This window comes from Orcinus orca, chromosome X, assembly GCF_937001465.1.
Source record: "Orcinus orca chromosome X, mOrcOrc1.1, whole genome shotgun sequence".
Classification (NCBI taxonomy): domain Eukaryota; kingdom Metazoa; phylum Chordata; class Mammalia; order Artiodactyla; family Delphinidae; genus Orcinus; species Orcinus orca.
Genome location: NC_064580.1, coordinates 97,084,121 through 97,111,376, shown reverse-complemented (window position 1 = coordinate 97,111,376; position 27,256 = coordinate 97,084,121). Strand labels below are relative to the sequence as shown.

General features: G+C 39.4%; 1 protein-coding gene across 7 annotated transcripts in view; it reads right to left on the bottom strand.

The window, feature by feature from the left end:
* Positions 1-27,256, bottom strand: part of PAK3 (p21 (RAC1) activated kinase 3) — a 284,313-nt gene that overhangs the window by 44,920 nt on the left and 212,137 nt on the right. For all 7 annotated transcript variants that reach the window (XM_049705242.1, XM_033408814.2, XM_033408815.2 and 4 more), the window contains 6 exons: positions 26,459-26,503; positions 25,163-25,316; positions 23,199-23,236; positions 13,654-13,785; positions 12,237-12,402; positions 3,602-3,665 (listed from right to left, as the gene is read on the bottom strand). In XM_049705242.1, coding sequence (XP_049561199.1) covers positions 3,602-3,665; positions 12,237-12,402; positions 13,654-13,785; positions 23,199-23,236; positions 25,163-25,316; positions 26,459-26,503 — 599 coding nt within the window. The remainder of the gene's footprint in view (positions 1-3,601; positions 3,666-12,236; positions 12,403-13,653; positions 13,786-23,198; positions 23,237-25,162; positions 25,317-26,458; positions 26,504-27,256) is intronic.

Below are 27,256 nucleotides of genomic sequence, written 5' to 3'. Positions count from 1 at the left end.
AAATAAAACAATATTTTGCTCATCCCTTTAAAAATTAAGAACAGAGAACAAAAATCTACCAAAAATGAAAAAAAATCGTTAATTAAATAAATGATAGAGTTACAGTAAATAAATAGATTTAAGTTACTAGCTTATATCTTAAAAAGCTACATAATTACATCTTGATTTTATGACCATTTTGGTTGGGTGTGTGTATGAAAATGGGCAGAAGGTGAAGCCAACATGGATGAAAAAGACAGACATGCAGCACACACAAATACCCAAAAGAGAACAAAATCAGATGTGGTGAGGCTGATCTAGTGATTATGAGAAACAGTTAAAGACACACTGCAAAAAACAGAGACAGAAAGAGCAAGATACACATGTATATACTCATGAAAAGACAGAGGACAGAGGAAAAGGAGAGCTAGAAAGACAAACATTTTCATTAGTTCAACAAATATTTATTGAGGCAAAAACAGATCCAGAGAGATGGGGGAAGCAGACAGGGGAAGCTCTGTAAATCCCTGAGCTTGGCCAAATGAACTCTGTTGATCGAAACTGTACAAAATTGTTTTGGGGGGATCCACCAAGTACAACAGCACTATGCTAGACAGTAAAGGCGACAAAAGGATAAATCAAAAAGACTCCCCACCCTCTAAGGGTTTATTTAAAAGTTGAAGGGGGTCTACGAGTGAACTCTCTGCTGGTTTCATCATTCTTGAAAATGATGAACTTGCTGGGAATATAAAAGAGAACTTTCCGCAGCGGCAAGCAGGATTTCTCCTTTGATTTTTTCATTGTAGATTATAAAGGCTTTACAAAGGTATGCAGAAATAGAGAACTCTCCTCTTGCACCTTCAGAGGTCAGAAGCATAAATAACAACCAGGAGGGGAAATCTCTTTGGTATGCCAAGTTGTTTGGCAGCCTAATCTTTGTTCCTGGAGGAATCAGTCTTGCTTCATTACCTAGTATCTGGGAGATATTTGAAACCATCTCTTACTTTTTTTTCTTTTCTGAATTTAATGATATTTTTGGCTCAGTTGGGTCTAAGTGAGAATGAGCAATCAAAACAAAATTATAACATTTTCCGCTCCCCAAAAGACAACTCCGAATATAAAAACACTTTATGAATAAATAAATAGCTCCCATTTAAACCTACAACTAGGGCCGTGTTTGTCCATTAGACATATAATGTGAACCATATTTTATATTTGGGGGAAACTCTATTTTCAAAAGCTCAAAAGGTGAAATTAATTTTAATAATATATTTTATTTAACACAATGTATGTAAAATATTTCAGCATGTAAGCAATATAACATTTATTAATATGATGTTTTGCATTGTTTATTTCATAGTAACTTTTTGAAATCAGGTGCATGTTTTATACTTGTAGCTTACCTCAGTTTGGACTAGCCACATTTCAAGTGCTCAATAACCACATGGCTACCATATTGGACAGCAAAGATCTGGAATGCTACTTCTCTATGGATTGTGTATCACTTCCTATTGTTAGCTCCATCAAAGGTCCAACTAGATTAAACTAAAATCTAAAAGGTAACTTTCGCCTTCCAAGTCACCTTAGTACAAAATACTGTGTTCTTTTAACCTGCCTCGTGGTGTTAACCTTTTGGACAAAAAGAAAGTGAGCTGAGGTTTGTACATGGACTTGAGAAGGCACGGCATCCTGACTTAAGTAAAGCAACCAGTTCACTAGAACTTCTAGTTCACTAGAAGTTAAGGAGGAAAACTCCAGGTGAAATTATGGCTACAGAAGCCAGCCCTACCCTGCACTTGGGTGAATTGAGTAAGCATGTCACCCAAGGTACCCTATTTAGCCTCTTCAAGCATTCATCACTATAGATTGTAAGTTCCTTGAGGGCCCACACTATCATTAGTGAGCTCTGCTTCTCTTGCGTTTAACACAGTGCCTGGCATATAGTTGGTGTTCAATAAGTGTGCGCTGAAGAAATAAATTAATTCAAATAAATACAGTCTCTCATTTGCACTAGACACATTTCAAGTGCTCCATAGCCACAATGTTAGTGGCTATCATATAGGACAGTGCAGATGGAGAACATCTCTATCATCACAGAATGTTCTAGGGGACAGCACTGTCCTAGAGCAATGGGCAGAAATACTATTTGACTTGTTAAGTTTTAGGGGTCCTCTAGAGACCACAAAACCTTTTTTTATGAGCACGGGAGAATACCAGTGACAGCAAATGACAAAGAAAGAAGCAAGAGCACAAACAGGTATATATTTTGCCCTCCTAGAAAGTTTAAATGCAGCAAACTTACGGTTTCCACTGCAAGAAGACACTTGGCCATATATTTCTCCCTTAGTTTCTGCCTCCTTCTTAGGGTCTTCTCACCTTGATTCCCACCAGGCACAGTCCCCAAGAGTGTCCCTCTTACCCTCTAGCCAAAATGTCTAATGAATGTTTTCCCTTATTTCCCGAGATAAGTTGGCAATTTCAAAAGAAACTTTAGTAAAAAAGCTAGGGGGAAAACGAAATAAAATATAAAAAATCACAAAAACAGTCAAGCTTATATACAGTCTATAATTTTCTGAAGCTAAGAATCCCAGGAAAAGCAGTGAGGTGCTTGAAAAAATCCTACATTCCCTTATCTGAAAACAGACTCCAGTGGCTGAGGGGCTAGCACAATTTTGCAGGCACATTAGCTGTATCCCTTTCTTCCCAGCCCCTTGTTTCAGTCAGGAGACCTCTGGGGTGCCTGACATACAGTTGTTGGTACGCCTAAATATCTTGTCTCATTTCCCATTTAAGGACACCCCTTTAGAACGCTTCATTTCTCTTTAAACAAAACATTTCCCTGTTTCAAACCCTGTTGCCTACTCAGGCACTCCTGTTTAGTTTCACATGAAGGCTTGAGAAACATGTCTAATTACAGCTGGCTTGTAGAACTGGTGACTCCCACCGTTAGCTCTGGTGAATGATCTAGTCCCCTGGTTTCCAGGTCTAGCTGATGGTCAGGATTATCTGAGGAACTGTTCCAAAGTTCAGATTACTGGGCCCCGCTCCAGACTTCTGAATCAAATCTCTGGCAGTGGAGCCTGGGAATCTTTATTCCTACGAGCATACTAAGTGAAAATGATGCAGTCCATCCCATTTAGGGATTATTGATCTATTTCTTCCTTACTCAGGTAGCCAACTCTGCCCACCTCCGGATCATTCAATCAGGACCTTCCTTACCATCACTCTGTCACTTTACAGTCTGAGAATGAAACAGGATCTTAAGCATAACATCCATACAGATGTAGAGGGGGACAGGGATAAAGGGGGTTTTCATACAAGCTTAGAGGTTTCTATAACTCTACTGCTTTTCTAGACGAATCGGTTTGAATCGTGTAACTCTATGGGATGAAAGCATCAGTAAATAATTCACTGTTAAGCTAACAATAGTGCAGATTCCAGCAGGATATGTTCCTAGGTTAATTAACAGTCTGACAGCCAGAAAGGCCAATATTAAGAATGCAAAACATGAATGTAACCTAGAAAATGAGAAGCATAATTTACCAGAAATTCAAGCTGTTATTGCATTTTAATATATGTCTCTGGTGCTCATCTTTTGATAGTTCACATAATAATCACTTACCCTTGACCTATTTTTTCAAATCTTGTGTATTTTTTCTTTGGGTCACCAACACTCACAATGCTTCCTGAGGGGAGGGAGGGAAGAGAGAGAGAGAGAGAGAGAGAGAGAGATTTAAATTGATTGATTTTCCTCTATTTAATATTAAAATTTAAGATGCCAGAGTCAATGACAAATAAAATATTACAGCAATATTCTTATGTGATTTCTATAATTTATATGGATAATGATATATTTTATTAAAGTAACAAACAGTAATATATTAATTAAACTAGTAGTAATAACCCAGATGCTTATACTCAAAATTGATGACGTTTGGGAAACAAGAAGGACTGATCATAACCCAACATTTATAAAAAGTTCCCATAAAAGGATACTGTAGATTAGGAGATTAAAACATCTAAGGACTTGTACATAGTATTTAATAAAATCACTATCTTCTCTGAATTGGAGTAAAATCGAGTGCTACAGTACATTCAGTTTTGCTGGAAAAATATCTCTTGAGCAATTAATATGCACCCAGTACTGCACTAAGGGCGATGGGGGATGGGGAATGGCTCTAATAGAGAATAAAGGTTAATCATAAAGTAATGAGACTTACTGTTTTAAAAAAACTTACAGCCCTGTACACCTGAAACTAATATAATATTGTAAAACAACTATACCTTAATAAAAATTTGTATGATTATAAAATAAAATCCTAAAAAAACTCCATACAGCCCTGAACCTAGGCCCCTATTAGCACTCCAAACATTTTTAACAGCTTTACTGAGATATGATTTCCATACCATAAAGTTCACTCAAGGTGTACAATTCAGTGGCTTTTAGTAAATTTTTAGAGTTGTGCAAATTTACTCAATTTTACCATGATCTCATTTTAGAACATCTTTATCATCCTAAAAAGACATCTTGTACCTGTTAGCAGTCACTCTTGATCCCCTCTTTGCTTACCAACCCATCCCTAGGCAACCACTCACCTACTTTCTGTTTCTATAGGTTGTTCCAAACATTGTGGAGTAAGTTTACAAGTCACACAAGAAAACCATTCATTTATCATGTTTGGCTCTGGGAAAAAATATTGGTTTTTGCAATTTCAAAATTTCCAGTCCACTACTCAGAGGATCAATACTTGCCACCACTCAGAATAAATCTAAAGGAAGTGACATTGACTCTCCAATGCAATGCTCAAATAGGTACAGAAAAATTCCGTGCCACGGCAGCATCGTGGGAATAAGTTGTCAAGTGGACTACTTGGAAGGGAATCATTTATTTGGATCCTTCTGGCCCTCCCTTCTTTCCTTATGGAAGCAAAAATCAGTATCATTACCTTTAAGTTATATCTTACTAACATGGCCCCTATTCAAAGAAGTGTAGAGTCAGTTAGTATAACAAGATTTATACACATGAACTAATTAAGAGAAGGTCTGTGGAGTCTATCTCCTAATTGTCACTCTTATCCATTCCTTCCTCTTCATACCCATGGCCACTGCCATTGTTCAGGTCCTCAACATCTCTTGTTCAAACAATTGTGCTAGTCGTTACCTACCTCTAAACTCTGCCTTCTCTAATTCCTTGTCCACAATGCCTTTGGAATAGGGTAACCATGTAACTCATAAACGAAGACTGTCTTGGATAAACTGAGATGTGAGGTCAGCCTACTTCAGAGTGATTTCACTCCATTATCCATAAATCGTCAAAAGTTCCCCCTTACTACAGGATCAATTTCAAATTTCTTAGTCTGGCATAGAAGGCCCTTTACCATCCAGCAGCATCTAGCTCCTACCTAACCAGTCTAACCTCATATTATTCTTTCCTCTCCGTGCCTCCGACTTTATATCCTAGCAACACCATCACTATCCAAGGCTTTGGTCTTTAGACATGCTCCCCCTTTCCCTTTCCTATCAAACCCATGAATTCCTATTTAAGTGTAATATCAATATTCTTCTCTGATCATTCTAATGAGACTTACATGCTTCTTTTTGAGGGCAGGAAGCTTGTCTTTTCATCCCTGTAACTTCAGTGCCCAGAACAGTGGCTGCCACTGAATTTGCTGACTAAATGAATGTGAACAAGCAAATATGTATTCAAGAGCTAAACTGTGTGCTACAGACGATACTTCGTGCTAATTTAGACATGATCTAGTTTCTGGGCTAGTGAACAACTTCATTCAGACCTACCAGTAGATAGTATACCTGGAAAAAAAAATGTTTCATTCATGGGTTGTTCATCCATGGTTGTTAGGTTTGTTGTTGTTTGTTTTTCGTAAGAGAAGCCCATGTTTCAGTTAGGTTAAATAAGAGTCACGATATGTGAGTCGTTGTAATTCTTTTCCTCTTGTATTCCCAATCTCAGTCAATGGTACAACTATCTGTCTACTCAGTAGCCCGAGTCCGAGATCTGGGAGTCACCCTGACTCATCCCTTACCTTCACTCCCCATGTGTGTAGTTGTCCACTGAGTCCTGGGCCTATATCTGTTTACCTCCTAGATACTTTTTGAATCTGTCGTCTCCTCATTACTACTGTTCTAGTTAGGCCCTCACCATTTTTTGTTTGGGCTATTCCGACAGCCTCCTAGCTGGATTCAGAATTTCCAGCCTCTGCCCACTCGAGTCCAGGCTCCACACCTATGTCAGGATGCTCTAAGTGCAGACCTGATCACGTGATTCTCTGGTTCAGGGGTCCTGGATGCTTCCTCAACACCTACAGGGTAAAGCTCAAACTCCTTGGCATGGAATGCAAGGTTCTTTGTATCCGGCTCTTGCTTCATTCTCCATCTCATCTTCCCCACTTCCCCACTAGAACCTTATGCTCTCACCATAACAAACGAATTGTAGCTCATGATCAGATCCTGCTTAGCGACTCGGCTCCCTCTCTTAAAACTCCAGTCCCCATATCCACCACCAATTCTACTGATATATTCAAGTGGCACTGAATAAGTTAATGTTCCCAACCATATACTTTTATACTTTCTTTACATGCTATTCTCTGCCCGCAATGTCCTTCTTAAGTTTTCTTCCTGGCAAGTCCTTATTCACACTTCAACTCAGCTTCAGTTATGCCTCCTCTAGGAAGGCTTCCCTGATGCTTTTGGAATAAAATTAATAATTTCCCTTCTCTGTACTGCCATTGTACCTTCTCTCTCTCTCTCTCTTTCTGCCTCCTCTTTTGCTTTTTTTCTTGTTTTTGCTCTTGCTCTCCTTCTCTGTACTTAATATACCATCCATCTATATCTATGTATTTGACATCCCCTTATAGACTGTGTCGTAAGGACAGGGGCCATGTCTTATTCATCTCTGCATCCTCAGTGCTTCCCCATATAATGCTGTATGTGAAATATGTTGGTTACTCAATAAATGTCTATTGAATTAAACTCAAATAAAATTAGGAATTACATTTAGTAAATGCCCCGTATTTTAAGGCAGGGGTTAGAGAATGTATTTTACTTGAGCTATCTCTATAGAATACCACCAATGTAATTCTGAGTTGCTATTTCATTTTTCAGATTGTCTCACAGATTTCTACATCACTGAGAACTACCTTCCTTCAAGCCAGCTGTGAATGGGTGAGGACCTGGAACTTAAAAAATTTTTAAATGAAATGACGATTTTAAAGTCACTTGAAACCACAGTTCTATTAAGCAGTTTAAAGTCTTCTAAGAAAGTTATACTATTAAGTTGCTGAGCAAACTCTTTTCCATAGACTGAACAAAAGCAAATAAGCTTCACCCCAAGCCACTTTCTGAATTATGACCAATTCCAATTGGCAGGCTTTAGTTAATGAGGTTTTTATTTTATTTTATTTTTATACAGCAGGTTCTTATTAGTCATCTATTTTATACATATTAGTGTATATATGTCAATCCCAATCTCCCAATTCATCCAACCTGCCACCTCCCACGCCTTGCTTTCCCCCCTTGGTGTCCATACATCTGTTCTCTACATCCGTGTCTCTATTAATGAGGCTTTATGGCAGTAAATTATTCAACTTTTATTTCCATGGTATGCAGGATAAAAACAACAACAACAACAACTGGGAATAAATCCTTTCATGAGGATTACCAAAAGACAACCATTTTGATGCGCTTCTGCTTCTGAATTTAACTGCTATTCTAATAAAATGGCGTCCTCATGCCCATTACCGGTCACAGGAGAGTGTGTGCTGCCATCTACTGATGCTAAGCAAGTGAACAGCAGGCCTTGTGTACAATTCCGAATTACAAAACAAGCTTTTACAGTGACCTCTTTCATCAGAGCCATTCTAATTTGTGTTCCTAAATTATACTAAAGAAAGGAGAAAACATTGGTACACAATAGGGATAAAGAGACAAAATTCAGCAACTCAACATCAAAAGGAAAAAATGATGGCAATACCAGAACAACTTCCAACCAGAGCAATTTCCTAAATGAGAAACAAACCATTCACTTTAAAGTACAAGGATTTAAGAAGTCACTAAATATTAGTATTTGAAAATAGGCTTCATGATGTGGTTTCAGTGACAGAAAAGCCCATCAGTGTGTTCTCCTACATGTCAAGGAAACTAAGTTGAACTCCAAGCATTAAAAGACTGTCTGTTTGGCATAATGAAGGTTTTGATTTCTGAGAAAAAGCAAAAGAACTCTCTAAACTAATATTAGTTCTATCTGAGGGGGGATTTGGAGAAAGAGTTTTGAGTGGGGAATGCTGGGGGAGGGGAGGGACTAGAGGAGGAGGTGATTGCACAATTCTGCTGACAGTCAGCACCTTTTGAAAAATTTCACTAAAATGTAGGGGTTTCTTTATTTTCCAGCAGATTCAGACCAGACCACAATGAACAAGGCAGACCCAGGCTATCTGTCTGTGTAAAACTGAAAGATGATCTGTTCATTTCAGCCATTAATGATCCCATGGTCTGGCTCCCACAATCAGTATCTGTGTGGAAGAAGAATAGCCTGACAGCTCTGTGGTCTGGGCTGCCCACGTCATAGTAATCAGATCCCTGAGACTGAAGGTGAGGCCGCCCTCCCCTCCTCCCCACACTTATGGTGGGGTCCACCCTGGTATGGGCCGTAGGCCATTTTCCTACCTCCCTGTCTCCCTTTTCCCTCTCCTTTGCCTCTTAGTACAGGCTCCTTTACTCCTTCCCCAAGCCCCTCCTCCTCAGTGATTTCTGTACAGGGCCCATACATCTGGGATTATTGCTGGTTTCAAACATTCTGTCCCCCTGAAGATCCTAGGCCCCAATTTTTTTTTTTTTTTTGCGGTACGCGGGCCTCTCACTGTTGTGGCCTCTCCCGTTGCGGAGCACAGGCTCCGGACGCGCAGGCTCAGCGGCCATGGCTCACGGGCCCAGCTGCTCCGCGGCATATGGGACCCTCCCAGACCGGGGCACGAACCCGTGTCCCCTGCATCGGCAGGCGGACTCTCAACCACTGTGCCACCAGGGAAGCCCCCCAATTTTTTATAGTGAAAAATACGGTTGCTCTCATGGTGGAAAACACAGCATAATAATTCTAAGCAACTATTTATTGTGCTGGGTGGCTTACATACTTTGCCTCGTTTGGTCCTCACAAAATCCCCATTATACCAGTACAGTCGTCTCCATTTTTCAGATGAAGACACTAAATTTTAGAGGAGTTCAGTGACTTGTCTAAGGACACACAGCTGGTCTGGGTCTATGACTCACTCAGACTCAGTTATGATTCACTTCAAAGTCTGTCCTATTGTATTATCTTAATAAGGCTTTATATTCATGTAATAAAATAGTAACTACCATTTATTGAGCACCTATTGTGTACCAAGTACTCTTGCTGGAGGTTTTTACATACATTATTCTCATTGAATTATCATAATGCTATAAGGTTGGTACCATTATTATCCCCATTTTTCTTAATGAGGAAAAAGAGGTCCAGAAAAGTTACAATAACTTGCCTAAAGTGACACAGCTGGGAGCAACGGGCTTGCGATTTGAATCTGGGCCTTTCTGACGCCAATACCTGTCCTCTTAGCCATAGGTTGGGCTACGTAAAATCCATCCTGTAGACAGAGTCCTAAAATGTAGTTACGATTCTCATCCCCATTTGGCCAATAAGAAATGAAGGTTCAGAGGGGTTCAATAACTAGCTTAAGGTTATATAAGCGAGTAAGTGGCAGAGACAGGGCCCAGGGAGGGTGACAGTGAAGCAGAAGCAGGAAAGACTGACTTTGCAGACTTTGCAGTAAAGCTCAGCCTGGATTTGCTTCGTGAAAAACACTCCTCCATTTCTTGGCAGGTGTGCCCTGCCAACATCTGTGAGCACAAGGTAGGGTTGAGAGTTGCAGGTGGCCCACAGGCTGGAGGGAAAAAGATTCTCTCTAGGCCCAAGCATTCTCCAATAGAGAAAACAACTGACTTAATTCTTAATTAAAAATGTAATCAATCAAACATGGCTTTTTCCTCTTCATCATGTTGCTCAGTGTAGGGCAGAATAAACAACAAATTATAAAAACCACAGCTCCAGAACCCTTACAGTTTGCAAGCAAAACAAGATCTTGCCCCCGCCTCAAAATAATGCCTGTTTCTCTGTCAGTGAACTTAAGAAAGCTATACATGTATTTTCATTATAATAAATCTACTGAGACTTGAACCAGTTATCAAATAATCAATTTTACTAAAGCAAGGCTGCTAGATTTTTAAAATCTGATATATTCTCACAGGTCGTGTAAAGTAAAGGAAAAAAACTGAGGCAATTGTCTGAATACTTGAACTGAAATTATCCAGGCAATTCTTTCCTTTATTCCTTCTGTTTTACACAAATAGACAGCTGGCAAATGCAGAAGCAAAGTGGGTAATGGAAATAGTATAAGCTTTGAAGGCAAACAGATATGAATTCCAACTCTGGCTCTGCCACTCATTAGTTTGGTGATCTGGTCACTCCAGCTTTTTGAGGCTTACTTTCACTGATCTATAAAATGAGGCTATGAAAATCTACCACAAGGGATTACTGTGAAAATTAAACTTGATAATGTATGTGAAGTGGTCAGCAGAGAAGGCACTTAATAAATGGGAATTATTGCTGTTGTTATTAAGGAAATAGTTGGTATTAGCACTAGAGGCATGTTTGATCGTGTACAGTAAAGTCGGTTGGCTCAATTGGTCCCTCAATTCCAGTTCTGAGTGCTGACAACGGCAACCCAAACCTTTGCCTTTCCAAATACCTCTGTGTCAGACTGTCTCAACATCAGCACTGTTGACATTTCGGGCTGAATAATTCTTTGTCGCAGAGGGGAAAGGAAGGAAGCTACCCTTTGCATTATAGAGTGTTTATAAGCATCCTTAGCCTCCATCCACTAGATGCCAGTGGCATTCCCTGTGCTGTGACAATAAACATGTCTCCAGATACTGCCAAATGTCCCCTGGAGGGCAAAATGGCCCTACGACCACCTCTGCAGAGTCTTCCTGTGGCCTATAGCCTGCACTGCTCTCTTCCTTTCCTGAGTTCTTTTAGACAGTTGCATGAAACAAGATGGCCTCCTATTCTCTCATTGTATCACACTATTAAATCTTATCTTCCAAATAAAATTGTAAGTTTCTTAATATCAGGAAATTGTTTTTCTATGGTTTCCTCCAAAGACTCTGGCATAGAACACGTAAGTAGGAACCCAGTAAAGATGCATTTGTCTGCTCATTTTTTCACCCATTCAATCAACAAGCATCCGTTAAGTGCCTCTCTGTACCAGGCACTTTATTAGAACTGGATGTACGGGAAAAGGAGGTACAATCTCTGTCTTTAAAGAGCTCCCAGTCTAGTGAAGGAGACAGACAAGTACAGTGTGATATTTGCTGCAATAAAGGCAGTGAAAAGAAGGTCCATTGACTCAGACTGAGAGAGACAAGGAGGGCTTTCCTGAGGAGGTGTCTTTTGAGCTGAGGTTTGAAGGATGAGTAGGAGTTAGTCAGATTGGAGGCACGAACTGTAGATAACTAGTGATTTGTTAGATGCTTTTGTAGTATGAGTTTAATGAATGTGCTTCACAGAACTTTGACTCTTTTCAACAGAGGATTTTTTTTTAAATCTCTTTGACTCAGAAAGCTAAGTGGAAGAGGAGTGTTTTGTAAAATGGAGCGAGTGTGTATGCACAAGCCTGGGTACACTAATGACACTGGGTACACTGGGTACACTAATGACACTGCAGGAAGGAGGCTGTGAGCATTTGCTGGCCCTGCCTCCCTGTCCACATAGCAATGTTCCTAAATTAAGAGAAAAGGCAATTTTATCGTGGCCACCCACTTTGATTGACTGTGTTGGGTTTTGAGGTTGAACTATCCATCATGATTAATCAGGTGCGGGCCCCTGGGGTATGATCATAAGATCTTTTTCATCAGACTGATCCCCTTTGGGGGTATAATCTTAAAATAAAACTTACTACTTAATTCATTTAGTGAAGTTTTCACCTTGATTGATGTTTTTCAAGTGAAAATGCTTGGTTTTTGTGCAATTAGGAGTATGAGGGAGGGGGTGATCTGGAATACACAGTGAGTCTCAAACTTTTCATCTTGTGATGTCAGGGAGCCTGGAGTGCATGCAAGCAGGTTCAAATTTTTAAAGGTTCAATCCCCACTCTAGGTGGAGAAACCCTCTCATGAAGAAACTAATGATGGCAAAACAAAAAACAACTCACTTAGCTTCTCTAGGATCTCCTCATCTGTCATCTTGGATTTTTTCCTTTGCCGATCTGTGTTTCTATACAAAGTACTGGAATTGGCGTTCTCAGCAGAAGGTGGTGTGACCTCTTTATTTGGTGCTGCTGGTGAAGCAATGGATTCAACCACGGAACGAGTGTAGATCTTAAAGACAAAAAATCTGGTTACAGATTAAAGACCAAAATAATGCTACAATTGATGAACCTACATTGACACATCAGGATCACTCAAAGTCCATAGTTTACATATGGTTCACTCTTTTTTTTTTTTACACATACACACAATGACTTCTTATCATGCACTTTCATAATTATTAGATGTATCCTTTACAATAACGACTTCAGAAGTATCCATTTTTGTAGATCATTAATAAATTCAATGTTCCTTGAATCCAAAATCACTAATTGGGTATGGGTAATACAGATACTAGTGAAAATTCTATAACTAAAGAGTTGTAAGACCTTAGACAATTAAATCACTTTCCTAAAGTTTTAGGGTCTGACTATGCCTGATATCTCTCTTCTAATTCTCAAAATTTATGTTTGGCCTTCCCCTCTGAGTCTTTCTTTTCAGAAATGCCTTTTCTGTCTCCCATTATCCTTTATATGGGATGGCAGCCTCCAGGGCCATCAATTTCTGTAGAGATACTTACCAAACTGTATTTACCTACAGAAGTCAAGTAGGAGGAACTAGAGGAACAAACTATAATGAAGGTAGAGTTGGGCTGTTGTATTTTTGGCCACACAGAGAGTGGACCAATAGGATTATGATATTCAAGTACCCTATTTTTCATCACTTTCAATCCATCCATCATATGGTTCACTCTTAATGCACACTCTATGGGTTTGGATGAACGTATAATGACATGCATCCATCATTATGGTATCACACAGAGTATTTTCTCTGCTCTAAAAATCTTCTGTGCTCCACCTATTCATTCCTCCCTCCACCCCGCCCCTCAACCTTTAATGAGTTTTTAAAGACAAGTGATTTCTATCAAAAAAGATCTTTAAGTTGCTTCAAGTATACTGCCCTTGAAAACGCTCAGGAGCTAGTCTTTTGAGGCCCCCAGACATGCTGTGCTAATTGTGGTCTTGGTGCCTCTGCGTATGCAATTCTTCCTACCAGATTCCCATGGCTTTTGTTCTCTTTCTTAACTTCTGCAGCAGTTTTAAAATTTAGCACTTATTTGTATATTGCTTGGTATTATTCTCTAATTGTCATGTGCTAATCTGCATCCTCAAACAGCAACCCCAGTGAAATTTTTATCTTATACTCTAGTTCCGGGAACATAGATGCTCAAAAGATACTGGGTGATTAACTAGATTCTGACTCTAGGACTATGCCAAAGGACATCTGTTCACTCATTTGGAAACACGGTCACTTGGGACTTACTGATTTTGTATGCTCTGGTCTTGGTGCAATGACTGGTGGCGGCTCATTGTCGTCTTCTTCTTCTTCCTCTTCTTCATCTTCTTCTTCAGACACAGGGGGAGCCAAAGGAGGCTCTGATGCTGTTTTTGTACTCTTACGGTAAAAACAAAGTTTAAAGACCAGATCTTAACTCCTCATTGTTTCTCTTCAGAAGTGAGAAAAGGGAGATAAAATATCTAAGCATGTAGGGACAGGAAGGAACTTCATCTTTTACAAATGCGCAGAACCATCTACAATTTGGTGGCCAGAACCTGCCCGCATTCAGAGATAAATTCAGGTCAGGATTTAAGCACCATGAAATTTTAAAAATTCCTTTTATTTTCCACTGAGCTCAAAAACAGTGAGCTATTCATTGAACATTTTCAAGTTCAGTGTTTTTGAAATCAATGAATATATTTTAAAAATCAAATTAATTGCTATTAACGCCTTGAATTGGTACCGGGCAGATTGTCAATGTGTTGATTGACAGTTTGTCAACCAGCAAATGGCTATTTTGTGCCTAAAGATCAGAGCATGCATATGGCATAAATACAGCTCTGCAAATATTCACTAAGTACAAGCAAGCCCATAAATGTTTCTTTCCTGTTCAGCCTCCCGGAAAGAAGCACTCAGAGAATAACAGACATGAAGATTTAAGGAATACTCATCTACATAAATAACTTTCAATCTCAACCAACAGGTAAATGATGATTTGCAATGAGAAAAATTTCCATAACACCAAAAATAATGACAGCAACCACAGTATCTAGGGTTGCTTCTTGATCGTTCACATTAATGCAGGGGTAAAATGGTACCAAAGGTGGATTTTGAAATAACTATGGCCATGGTACTCAAAGTGTGGTCCCCAGACCAGCATCATTAGCATTATCAAGGAATTTGTTAGAAATGCAAATTCTTGGACTCTATCCAGACCTATGAATCAAATTCTGGGGGTGGGACCCAGCAATCTGTGCTATAACAAGCCTTCCAGATGATCCTGACGCTTGCTTAAGTTTAAAAATCACTGAACTGTGATATAGGTCTTTGTTGTTCAGTATGATGCCTATTCAACACTTAAAATGTGGCTAGTCTGAGTTGAGATGTAAGGTGTAAGTGAAAAATACATACCAGATACTGAATACATAATAAGAAAAAAATATAAAATATTTCCTTATTGCTTTTTATATGGAGTGTATGTTGAAATAAAAATATTTTAATATGTTGGGTTAAATAAAATATATTATTAAAATTAATTTCACCTATTTCTTTTTACTTTTAAAAATGAAAGTCAGAAAATTTAAAATTACACATATGGCTTTTATTACATTTCTGTTGGACAGCACTATTATAGATGGTTTTTGAGTTTTTGTTGTGTGTGTGTGCATGTGTGTGTGTACTTGTTTATTTTTTGTTTATGCCTTTGAGTACACTGGCTCAGGCTAAGCCTAAAAAGAATTTTTTCTTTCTTTCTTTCTTTCTTTCTTTCTCTTTCTTTCTTTCTTTCTTTCTTTCTTTCTTTCTTTCTTTCTTTCTTTCACATCTTTATTGGAGTATAATTGCTTTACAATGGTGTGTTAGTTTCTGCTTTATAACAAAGTGAATCAGCTATGCATATACATATAGCCCCATATCTCTTCCCTCTTGCATCTCCCTCCCTCCCACCCTCCCTATCCCACCTCTCTAGGTGGACACAAAGCACTGAGATGATCTCCCTGTGCTATGCGGCTGCTTCCCACTAGCTATCTATTTCACATTTGTTAGTGTATATATGTCCATGCCACTCTCTCACTTCGTCCCAGCTTACCCTTCTCCCTCCCTGTGTCCTCAAGTCCATTCTCTACATCTGCATCTTTATTCCTGTCCTGCCCCTAGGTTCTTCAGAACCATTTTTTTTCTTAGATTCCTTATATGTGTGTTAGCATATGGTCTTTGTTTTTCTCTCTCTGACTTACTTCACTCTGTATGACAGACTCTAGGTCCATCCACCTCACTACAAATAACTCAATTTCATTTCTTTTTATGGCTGAGTAATATTCCATTGTATATATGTGCCACATTTTCTTTATCCATTCATCCGATGATGGGCACTTAGGTTGTTTCCATCTCCTGGCTATTGTAAATAGAGCTGCAATGAACATTTTGGTACATGACTCTTTTTGAATTATGGTTTTCTCAGGGTATATGCCCAGTAGTGGGATTGCTGGGTCATATGGTAGTTCTATTTGTAGTTTTTTAAGGAACCTCCATACTGTTCTCCATAGTGGCTGTATCAATTTACATTCGCACTAACAGTGCAAGAGGGTTCCCTTTTCTCCACACCCTCTCCAGCATTTATTGTTTGTAGATTTTTTGATGATGGCCATTCTGACCGGTGTGAGGTGATATCTCATTTCAGTTTTGATTTGCGCTTCTCTAATGATTAGTGATGTTGAGCATTCTTTCATGCGTTTGTTGGCAATCTGTACATCTTCTTTGGAGACTAGAAAGAATTTTCATTCCTCGAGGACAAAGTTCCTGAGGCAGATGCAGACAGCCTACTAATAGACTGTTACATCAAAGGACCTCAGTCTGTGATTTAAATTCACTGTGGATTTTCTATAATCATGTATAAACCTATGGTGGTGTAATAGGTATAACCATATATCTTATTGGAGCCAGCAAGATTTATATACTGTGACAAGACAACTTAGAATTTATAAATTTGAAAGAATATTTGATTGCCTGATATATACGCTGAGTGGTTTACAGATTGAAGTTTATATGCTTACTTGATATTGTTTTTCTATTTTTTTAATTTTTAGTTTATATTGGAGTATAGTTGACTAACAATGTTGTGTTAGTTTCAGGTGTACAGCATATTTATTCTTAATTTAGCCAAAACAGCTGGGCTATTACATTGGGTTGTGGCTGCGTGGATAGCAACATATATTAATGACGTTATATTTCTAGATAAAAAATCAGTTTCTTTTTGTGAAAGACTAATTCTTCAGGGCACCTCAGGGCACAGGGAGAAGTTGCCTTTGGATTAATGGTATTTGCTTTGATATTATTTTGTTCCAGAAACTTCTACTCCATCTTATGCCAGCTGGAATCCAGAATGCAACTAATCACTGTTCCTTGGTAGATGGGCAGAACCTGCATATAAATTGACTCGTTTCTATATGGCAAACAATGCTATTTTATTCATCAGGCAATATGAACCATGCCTAGGAATAATAAGCTGTACGTGTGCCTAAGAAAATATTTGAACTCAGAAATAAATCATCGGCTCCAAAATGCCACAAGAAAATGATAAAATTTGTCAGTTAATGTCTAATTAAATGTCTGTTAAGTATAATATATGTCAACTTAATTAATTAGTTATTTAAATTTAGTATTTATAGAAATTTCATTATATTAAAAAACAAATTATAGGTTAGGCTGTTCTATTTAGCAACAATTCTTGAGTATTCACAATGATTTCTAAGAAATTACACCTAACCATAAATTAAGTGCTACTTATGATCAAATAATCTCAAAATTAACATTTTAAAAATTACTTTTAAAATTTTATAGCAAAAATAAAAAGTGGGGTATAGAGGCCCTTTAATATACTTGATATATTTGATACAATGCATCACATGTCCTCCATAAGTGAGAGTGTATATACAGCCTATGAGGATCTAAAAGTGGCCCAACCCTTAAACTGGTACAAAGACCAACCAGTGCCTACTGGCCAAGAGGTAGCCTTGCACATTTCAGTTCTCGCTAATTTACTAGAGAAGATCCACCTGCAAAATTTCACGGACTGATTCTTAACATTCATTACTATCCTCACTACCCTAATTTCATATGGGGGACATTCCAGTCTCCAAGGATGGACTAAGGGACTATTCGAAAACCTAAAGATTTTCATCCTTTGAGGGTTTACAGGGCAGGAAGAAGATACATGTCTGTTTATCTGGGACCAAACACTATGCTGCCATGTTGGTTGGTTGGAAAGAATGTGTGACCTTCAGTGGACATTATGTTTTGGATGTTGGTTGGGCCAGGGAGCATTAACTACCCAGCATTACACATAGATACCAGGCCTTGGTACTAAGAATTGAAATGAACATAATTTCTTGCTCCTGTGTATTTTTTCCACAGATTTTCCATCCCTGTGTAAATAACACTGGGGCTGGGCATACTTTCTTTTCCCTGTGTTAAACAATATCAAGATGGAGCATATTTTCCTGTTCTTATGTTACACAATACTGAGAACAAGCAAAAATAACTTAGCTTCTCACTTTAAGAAATACTTGTTCTTGGAAGATAAGACTGAACCAACTGAAGTAATTTACTTATTAAGAATAACAACAGCTTGCTCACCAAAACTCTATTCAAGACCCTCACTTTGCTGTATTCCCCAATCCAAAGTTACTTTATCAGAAACACTGCACGATCCCAACTCTTTTCTTGTCTTGCGAGACCTGCTTCAAAATCACATAGCCGTGCTCCAAAACCCTATAGATATTCTCCCTTGACATCCCGTTTCTAAGACACTGGCAGTGCTCTTTCTTGCTCCTGTAAGTATAATAAACTTAGCTTTCCTTGATTAACAGCTTTTTTTGATGGCCTTTGGGGGAGTCAAAATTATAATGTTGCTACACTCTTCCTTCCGGGCTGAGGATTACTATGTCTAGTATGTCTAAACTTGTAAAAATAGAGACAGATGGATATCAAGTAAGGAATTTTTTGTCTTTTTGAAATTAAGTATTTTTGACAGTCATTATGCCACACATTCAGTCGAGCTAGGCAGGTTATTCTTAACCCGATTGGGTCTTGGACTCATTTCCAATTCTAAAGGGTTTGGCCTATCTCCCCAGAAAAATACAGGTAGACACATATTTTTACATATAATTTCAAGAGTTCATATGTCTTCTGAAGCCCATTCATGGACTCTAAGTTGTAAACCCTGCTCTAGAGAATACACCAGCTAGTGGAACTACCTTAGGAAACTCTTTCTTTGAGCTTAATTGTTAAAGGTCGAAGAAAGAAGAAGTAAGGACTTTGGAGACTTTAGATAATGCTAAGTGTGGCCTGAGAGCCCCTCTTGGTTGCTTGTTTACAATACAGATTTCAGGGCTCCATTCTACTCTGGGAATGGAGCCCCAGAATCTGCATTTTAACAGGCTATCCAGCCAATTCTAATGCATACTGAAATTTTTAAAAAGCACTAATGTAGATGAACAAAATAAGCCAGTACTGTAAATAAAAAAAGTGTCATCTGTCACACGTACACCCAGTTTCTCTAGGCACAAATCACGGCATATTCATATTATTGCTGTTACCTTCCACTCAAAATACTAGCTCAGGATTCTCAATGCATTACTTCACTCTCAATAGTACAATAAATATACATGAATTTCAAAGTAGCCTCAAATTGAAGAGTAGATCCCTGAACAGTATTTAGCGTTTAATAACACTAACACCAAAGAAGCTATCATGAGTGGGCAATGAAGCAGATTCGTATGACTATGAGAGGCATTGCTGAATTCATTATTAATTATATTGCCATTAGTTTAACACATTTAGTGAATATAACATTGTTTCTATTTTGATTCCCACCCAGGCTACTAGAAGATGCGAAAACTTGTGAGTAGTTCAGGCTATGTCGAGAAGGGGTAGTCAATCCCATTAAATCACATCCTGTAGGATAGCTAGGTCTACTGGGAGTGTTTCTAATGCAACAAAAGCACAAGCAGTGTGAAGTGCAATCTCCCCCTAGAAACATAAGGAGAACACAAGATGCAATTCCCCAAGTTACTGAGCCCCAAAGAAGTGACCCAACCTGACCTTAAGGGTCTAAATTCAGTTCATTCAATCAATAGAAACCCAGCCTTACTCAAGTAGCCTAATCAATTATCTCCATCTGGAAGTCTTGCTAAACCTTCGAACTCAAACTGTCCAATAGGAAACTCAGCATCTTCTCCCAGAAATATGCATCTCCTGAAAGATAATACCCTCATATTTTTGGCCACCCACATAGCATCCAAAGCCTGCAATCATCTCTGACCTCAACCTTTCCTCCAACATCTAATCAATAACCTAAACATCTTTGGAATTTAAATCTAATCTCCATTCCCACTGCCACTACCTCACGTAGGCCCTCATCACCTCTGGCCTTGGATGCTTGAGATATTTCCCCAGTCAGTCTCCCTGCATCCAGTCTTACCTTCTGTCCTTAATTCACTCTGGACATTTGCGATCAGATCACTCTTCTAAAGCATAAACTTTATTCACCTAACTCTCCTGCCCCACAAAACTTCAAGGGCTTCCCACTGTACACTTACATAGGCCAGATTCCTTAGAATACCATTGAAGGGCTTCTATGATTTGGCTCCAACTTAACTTTCAAGGCTTAACTCCTATGATACCTTTTCCTGCATCTCAGTCTTCATTCAAACCCATACCCCCTTGTCCCCTTGCTCTTTTCACTACCCTGCCCTTTATCATGCCTTCCCTTTGCTTAGAATGCCCTTCCTTAACTTCACAGATCCAAATCGCATCTGACCTTCAAGATCTAGTTCAAATTCTGCCTTTTCTATGAAGCATTTTCTAATTCAACAAATACGTACCAAGTGCCTATTTTGTACTAGGCACTGAGCTTAATTAAGCCCTTGAAGACGAGGGCCTGCTTCCTCTTCCCTCCCCAGCTAAAAGTAAGCTCCTTCCTTTGAATCCTCAGAGCACATGGACATATTTTATGGTATGTAACATGATCCATATGGTACTGTGCTTCTTTATGTTCCTACTTCTCTTCCCTTACCAGACTGAGCTCCAAATTTCCTAGTGCTTATAAGGAGGCACTTGATAAATACATGTTCAATAAGTGAATACCCAGTTGTTTTATCTCCAAACAGTGAGTTCATGAGTTTCCTTTTTCTGATCTGATGGAATATTTTGAACATTATGTAGATTTAGTTTTAATTCTGTAAGTAAGACCTTGCAAGGTCTTACTTACTCTGAAGCAAGCTAAAAACAAAAGCAAGCTTACTTACTCTGAAGCAAGCTAAAAACAGAAGGCCAATATCCTAGGAGCTATAAGCTGTTTACAAAAATGAAAACCAACATACAGACTATCCTAGCAGGTTGGTGTTTAAAATAACTGACTACCTGAAAAGATAACAACGATTTCTTTGTCAAGGTACTTATCTAGTATCTCACAATAATGACAGTAATTAAATCAAGGGAGGTAAGGTATGTGTTGCTCATGGAAGGTTGGTATTTTTGTCTTTCCCAGTTTGCTATTATCTCCCTTCACGTGCTGTTTTCAGTGAGGCCCAGGAAGCTGTCATGGCAAAGAAGCAAAAGGAGGGCAATGACCAGTGAGAAAAGAAGGGCTACATTCGGCTCTGTTCTGAGAATTCTGAACAAGGCACCAGTACCGTGGCCTCAGACAAGTCTCACGCATGGAGAGAATGAGTTTTCGTCTTTGTTGCCATCTACAAATGGCAGCGATAGTAGCTTACATTTAATAAACACACAGTATGTGCTAGGTAATGTACTAAGTATATTATATGCAGTAGCATATTCAATATTCACACAAGTTTTAGGAGGTAGGTACTGTTATTATTCCCAGTTAAAGGCCGAGGAAAGAGAGGGTCACAGAAGCTGAGCCACTTTCTGAAAGTGGCTCAGCTTGTAAGTGGAGGAATAAGACTAAACACCTACGCCCAGAGCCTTTACTCTTGTAAGTTTTCTTTTTAGTTGTGGTAAAATAGACATAACATAAAGTTTACCATCTTAACCATTTGGAAGTGTCTAGTCCAGGAGTGTTACGTATATTCATATTGCTGTGCATTCATCCCTGCTATCCATCTCCAGAATTCTTTCCATCTTGCAAAACTAAAACTTTGTACCCATTAAACAACAACACCCCGTTTCCACCTCACCCAGCAATCACTTTCTGTGTCTATGATATTGACTACTCTAGATACCTCATACAGGTAGGATCATACGGTATTTGTCTTTTTGTGACTGGATTATTTCACTTAGCATAATGTCTTAAAGGCTCAGCCATGTTGTAGCCTATGTAAGGATTTCCTTCCTTTTTAGGGCTGAATAATATTCCATTGTATGGATATACCACTTTTGTTTATTCGTTCACCTGTTGATGGACACTTGGGTTGCTTCTACCTTCTGGTTACTATGAGTAATGCTGCTATGAATATGGGTGTTCAAATATCTGTTCAAGACCCTGCTTTCAGTTCTTCTGGGTATATATCCAGAAGTGCAACTGCTGGATCATGTGGTAATTCTCTTCTAAATTTTTGAGGCACTGCCGTATTATCTCAGAGCCTTTAGTTTTTACCAGCAATGATTTATTGCTGTCACACTGGCTGCCCAGGGTGACATCAAGCAGGCCAGCATTTGTCCTCTATAAAAGGAAGAATCAGCTTGACTATCCGTGACTCTGAATAAGCGGCGAGGAAACTTTCACTAATGCTAATTATTTCACTCCAAAGGAAGCAAATGAGGCAGGAGATAATTTCTATCAGGATATCAAAATGAAAATCATGTAAAGGGAAGCCTTGTCTAAGACTGTTTTCTGTGTAAGGGTATTCTTTCAGATACTGGAGCACTTCCAAGGCCCTTGAGCTAGGTTGCTTATTTTCTAGTCTCTTCTCTGATAAAACTATCTATGTGACTTTGGGCAAAACCTCACTTTGTTGGAACAGGTGACACCGAAAGATGTAGTGGTATGACCTTAGACAAGTTATTTCACCTCTCTGAACCTCATCTGTAAAATGGAGACAATGATAAGACTTGCCTAATTGGGTTGTAGGAATGGTTAAGTGAATACAAAGTATTATTAGCCTAGTGCCTGGCACATTTGTTCAGTCAAGAGAAGTTTCTATCATTATGATGATTATTTTCAAGATTCTATATGTAAAAGAAATAGAAACATTTGTCTATGTAAAGACTTATGCATGAATTTTCATAGTAGCTTTATTTATAAACGCCCCAAACTGTAAACAGTCTAGAAACCCTTCAATGGGTAAATTGTTAAATAGCAGTATAGCCATACCATGGAATACTACTTAGCAATAAAAAGGAACAAACTATTGATACAATACAACAACTTGGATGAATCCTAAGAGCATTATGCTGAGAGAAAAGCCAATCCCAAAAGGACATATACTGTATTATTTCATTTACATTTGAAATGTCCAGAAAGACAAATCTGTAAAAGCAGATTAGTGATAGCCTAGGGCTAGGGTGCGGTGGATGGGGGTTAACTCTAGGAAGACCTGGGAGATCTTACTGGGGTGATGAAAGTGTTCTAAAACTAGATTGTGGTGATGGTAGCACAGGTGTATAAATTTACTAAAACTCATCAAACTGTACACTTAAAAGTGGGTGATTTTTATGTATCTAAATTACACCTTTGAAATATTTTTAAAGGATTCTATGTGTATCTAAAAACAGGATCTGCACAATTGTATTCTGTTGGACCACTGGAAACACGGATCATACAAAACTGTTTTCAATTTTTCACTTACCGAAGGATGGGCTGCTATATATCCATGTGCGCTTTTATCTGAAAAGTGAAGATAAAGATGTTACCTTTGTTTCATAAAGACTGCCTCATTTAGAGACCATGCTTAAAAAAACTGCATGTGTTCGACCAGAAGGAAATTTTCTGATTCAGTATTAAATAGATACTACGACAAATGACTAGTTTTTCTTAAAATAGCTCACACCCTTACATCATCACCATATTCTCGCCACCCCATTTTATAGATCTTAATGAAGGCCTCCAGTGAATCTCATCTATACTGAGGAGTGTTGAGATAACCTACTCCTGACTGGTATGATTTTACACGTCTATATCCAGAATTTCTCCTCGACTTCCTCCTTCCCTCTCCTCCTCCCTCCCTCATTTCCCTTCCTCCCTTCCACCCTTCCTTCCTTTCCCCTTCCCTTCTTCCCCTTCCCCTCCTAGGCTATTAGTTAGCCTCAACACGAGAGCATAAAGAAAACATATGGTGAGTTTCAGAATAGAGCAATAACTCAGATACTGTTGAGTTCCAACATAGTTTTATCAGGATTTCATCTTTATAAACTGAGAGAATTTGACACATAAAAACAAAAGGGTTAAAAAGCAGTGGCAGGGCTTCCCTGGTGGCACAGTGGTTGAGAGTCCGCCTGCCGATGCAGGGGACGCGGGTTCGTGCCCCGGTCCGGGAAGATCCCACATGGCGCGGAGCGGCTGGGCCCGTGAGCCATGGCCGCTGAGCCTGCGCGTCCGGAGCCTGTGCTCCGCAACGGGAGAGGCCACAACAGTGAGAGGCGCGCGTACCGAGAAAAAAAAAAGCAGTGGCAACGTGGAATAAAGAACAAATTCTGAAAATGTGTCCTGTACTAAAACCAATGCCAAGAGGTAGGGGCTCTTTATAGCTGGAGCACTAATGATACTATTCTCTTCTTTCTTTCTTTCTTTTTTTTTTTTCCGGTACGCGGGCCTCTCACTGTTGTGGCCTCGCCCGTTGTGGAGCACAGGCTCCGGACGCGCCATGGCTCACGGGCCCAGCCGCTCCGCGCCATGTGGGATCTTCCCGGTCCGGGGCACAAACCCGCGTCCCCTGCATCGGCAGGCGGACTCTCAACCACTGCGCCACCAGGGAAGCCCCCTCTTCTTTCTTTAGATGTAAAATAATAAATTGTTTTAGAGACAAAACCCAGATCATCATTTTCACAATGCAAAATAATTGCTTGGTATATTTTTTCAGTTGCTTACAGTGCAAATTTGGACATCAAACCTTCAAACAAAAGCTGGGTCTACAGGCTAGCAAATGAAGTCGAGATATGGCAGGAATGTGGCCATGTCAATCTCTTATAAATACCAAGACATGATTTCTTTTTTTAAGTCTGATTTTGCGGTCAGATCAAAATAACCCAGCAACCACAAAATTTGTGCTGTGTCACCATGGTGCATGCAATTCAGTGAATCTAAGGGATAAAATAAATTTCAAGAGACCAGGGTTTGATCCAGACACCTCTGACTTCCTAAACGCATGACAAGGCCTGATCCTAAGTGACTCAGTGTCTTCATGCCAGTGAAGAGACAAAACAACAATCGTGATTGCTGATTCAAACTGACAACTACTGCTTCACTGAACAATTTCCTTATTTGAGTTATAAAATCACCCAAGTACTGGAAATCTCCTAACATCAACTTCAACTTCCAACTCATCTTTTGGTTGATTTATGTTGAAGTCATTCAGAAAAGGAACTTGAACTGGCTTCGAATACCCTCCAGGCATTCCGTTCTAATCCTGAGGTTCTGAGATTGGAATTACTTCTTCCTTTTTTTTTTTTCGCTGCACCACACAGCTTTTGGGATCTTGGTTCCCGACCAGGGATCAAACCCGGGCCCCCTGCCATGGAAGCGCAGAGTCCTAACCACTGGACCGCCAGGGAAGTCCCACTTCTTCACTTTTTGATATCCTAGATTTACTCTTACCTCCGGACGTAAAGCTCATGTACTTCTGGTTGTTGACTGTTTCTTTGGAATCATAGAATTTGAGAACGTCTAGAACGGCTTGGGGGTTCTTCTTCTGTTCCAGCTTTGTTATGTTGGAGGTTTGGAGTAATCGTGCCCATTGCTCAGGAATTCCCTGTGGACAACCAAAGGGAAAGAATGGAAGCTCAGAACATTCGGCAGCTGCATTTTCATGTTCCAGTAAAGTTCTTCACCAAGAAGCCCATGCTACCTGTAGGATTACACTTGGGAAACTGGAGTTACACTCTAGATTTAAAGTTAGTAACTTAATAATGCAATCATTCTCTTCTCTAATTAAAACACATAGGTAAAACTAAGATCCAACTTAAAAAGGGTGGGTGGGAGTATGACTGTGATAGAAAAAAAAAAGCGCATGAAAATCACCTCCATATTAACTCTGCTCATCCATGAAATGATGTTTACGGCTTAGCTTATTTTTTCTGGCGACTCAGGGCAGACATAGCAAGACTTCTCTAAATTTGTGCACAGCATAGTATAGTGCAGATCAATAGATTTTATATGACTGGAATAACAGAAGCTGTTTCTGGGCATGTTGCAATCAGAATATCTTTTAGAATAAAAGTAAAGCCTCACCCTTGGTCAGTTCATACTCTGTGGTTATCAAATGTAATTTTTTGGGGGGTCTAGAGCTTTAATATAAAGGGGGATTGAGAGGAGACAAAAATAGAATCATGGACGAGCAATAACCACAGGGGTGCTAAATAGTAACATTTTCCCTGCAGCTTTCTCCTCTCCTCCCCCCATCCCCTCCTCCCCACTTCGTTCATTGGCCGCATAGAACCTGGGGACAGTGGCAACCATGCCAAAGCCTTCTGAAAATTTGCAATAATCTGAAGCATTTAGAGCAGAGAGGAGGGAGTGTTTGGCAATCTAACCAAGGAGAATTGCAAAAATTACACAGAGAGGTTAGCTTTGTATTGAGCGTTCAGCACTCTTTCCTACACGTTCGGCCTACAGATGTCCCCATTTCATAATTAACCAACCTCCAAGAGAACTTGGAGCGAGAAACAGACACACTCTTCCTGAAGTGCATCTAGACACAATTTACGTGGCTTTGTCCTATGAAGTCTCGGCAAAACAATGTGTGACGTGGGCCTCCAGAGTTTGGGAATGACAACAAAAAAGTGAGATAAGCCAAGCAACAACTCTACTGCACACACATGAACCTGCTGCTGCAGTGCTATGACATCTCAAAGAAGCACTTTGATGCAAGCTTCTTTTGGGCCTGTGACGCACCTCTGGGAGCTTCCCTGGGCACATCTGTGAGCCATAGAGATCTGGCTGTAATGGACGTAAATAAAGAAAGAAAAGAAAGTTAAAACAGAATGTGGGACAACTTAGAAGGTGGGAGGAGATGAAACCAATGGGTCTGAATGGGGAGGGGTTAATCCCTTCTAAAGTGGGGCGGTTATGAAAATAGGGAGGTATTAACTAAATCAGGGGCAGGACAGGCTACAGGACAACAGATTTAAGAAAACAGAGAAAACAACGATGTTCCAAAGTTTGGATGCATAGTTCCACTTTTGGCCAGATGCTTCCTCCATAAATATGCAATAATAAGGATTACCATTAAATGACTGGAGAAATTACTAAAAGGCAGAAACATGAATTTGGAGGGAAGAAGGATGGCATCATGAAAAGCTTCAACGACAATTTGTAAGTTGTTTTTACGACTGGGTGATCACAGGTAGCCAATGGCCATGTGATGAACTTACAAATTTCAGTTCCCAATTCTGGTGAACCATTTTCAATTTCACATTGGAAGTGTCTGTATGGCTAAAATTCAAAGAAGAGGTATATGGTGATGCTGAATTCAACCTGTTCTCATTAAGGTGATTCTTCTGTATTTTGGAGCTAAAGTCGTGGCTGGCTTAGAGAAAACTAGATTAAGGATTTCCCACACAGCCAGACTCTATGTTTGAATTGCTTAGACATTTAGGCCAGGGAAAGGGAAACCATTTCGTTTCAAACCATATTCTGAATAATCTCCATTTTAATGCCGCAGTTCTAAAGTCCCACTTCCCACAAAATAAG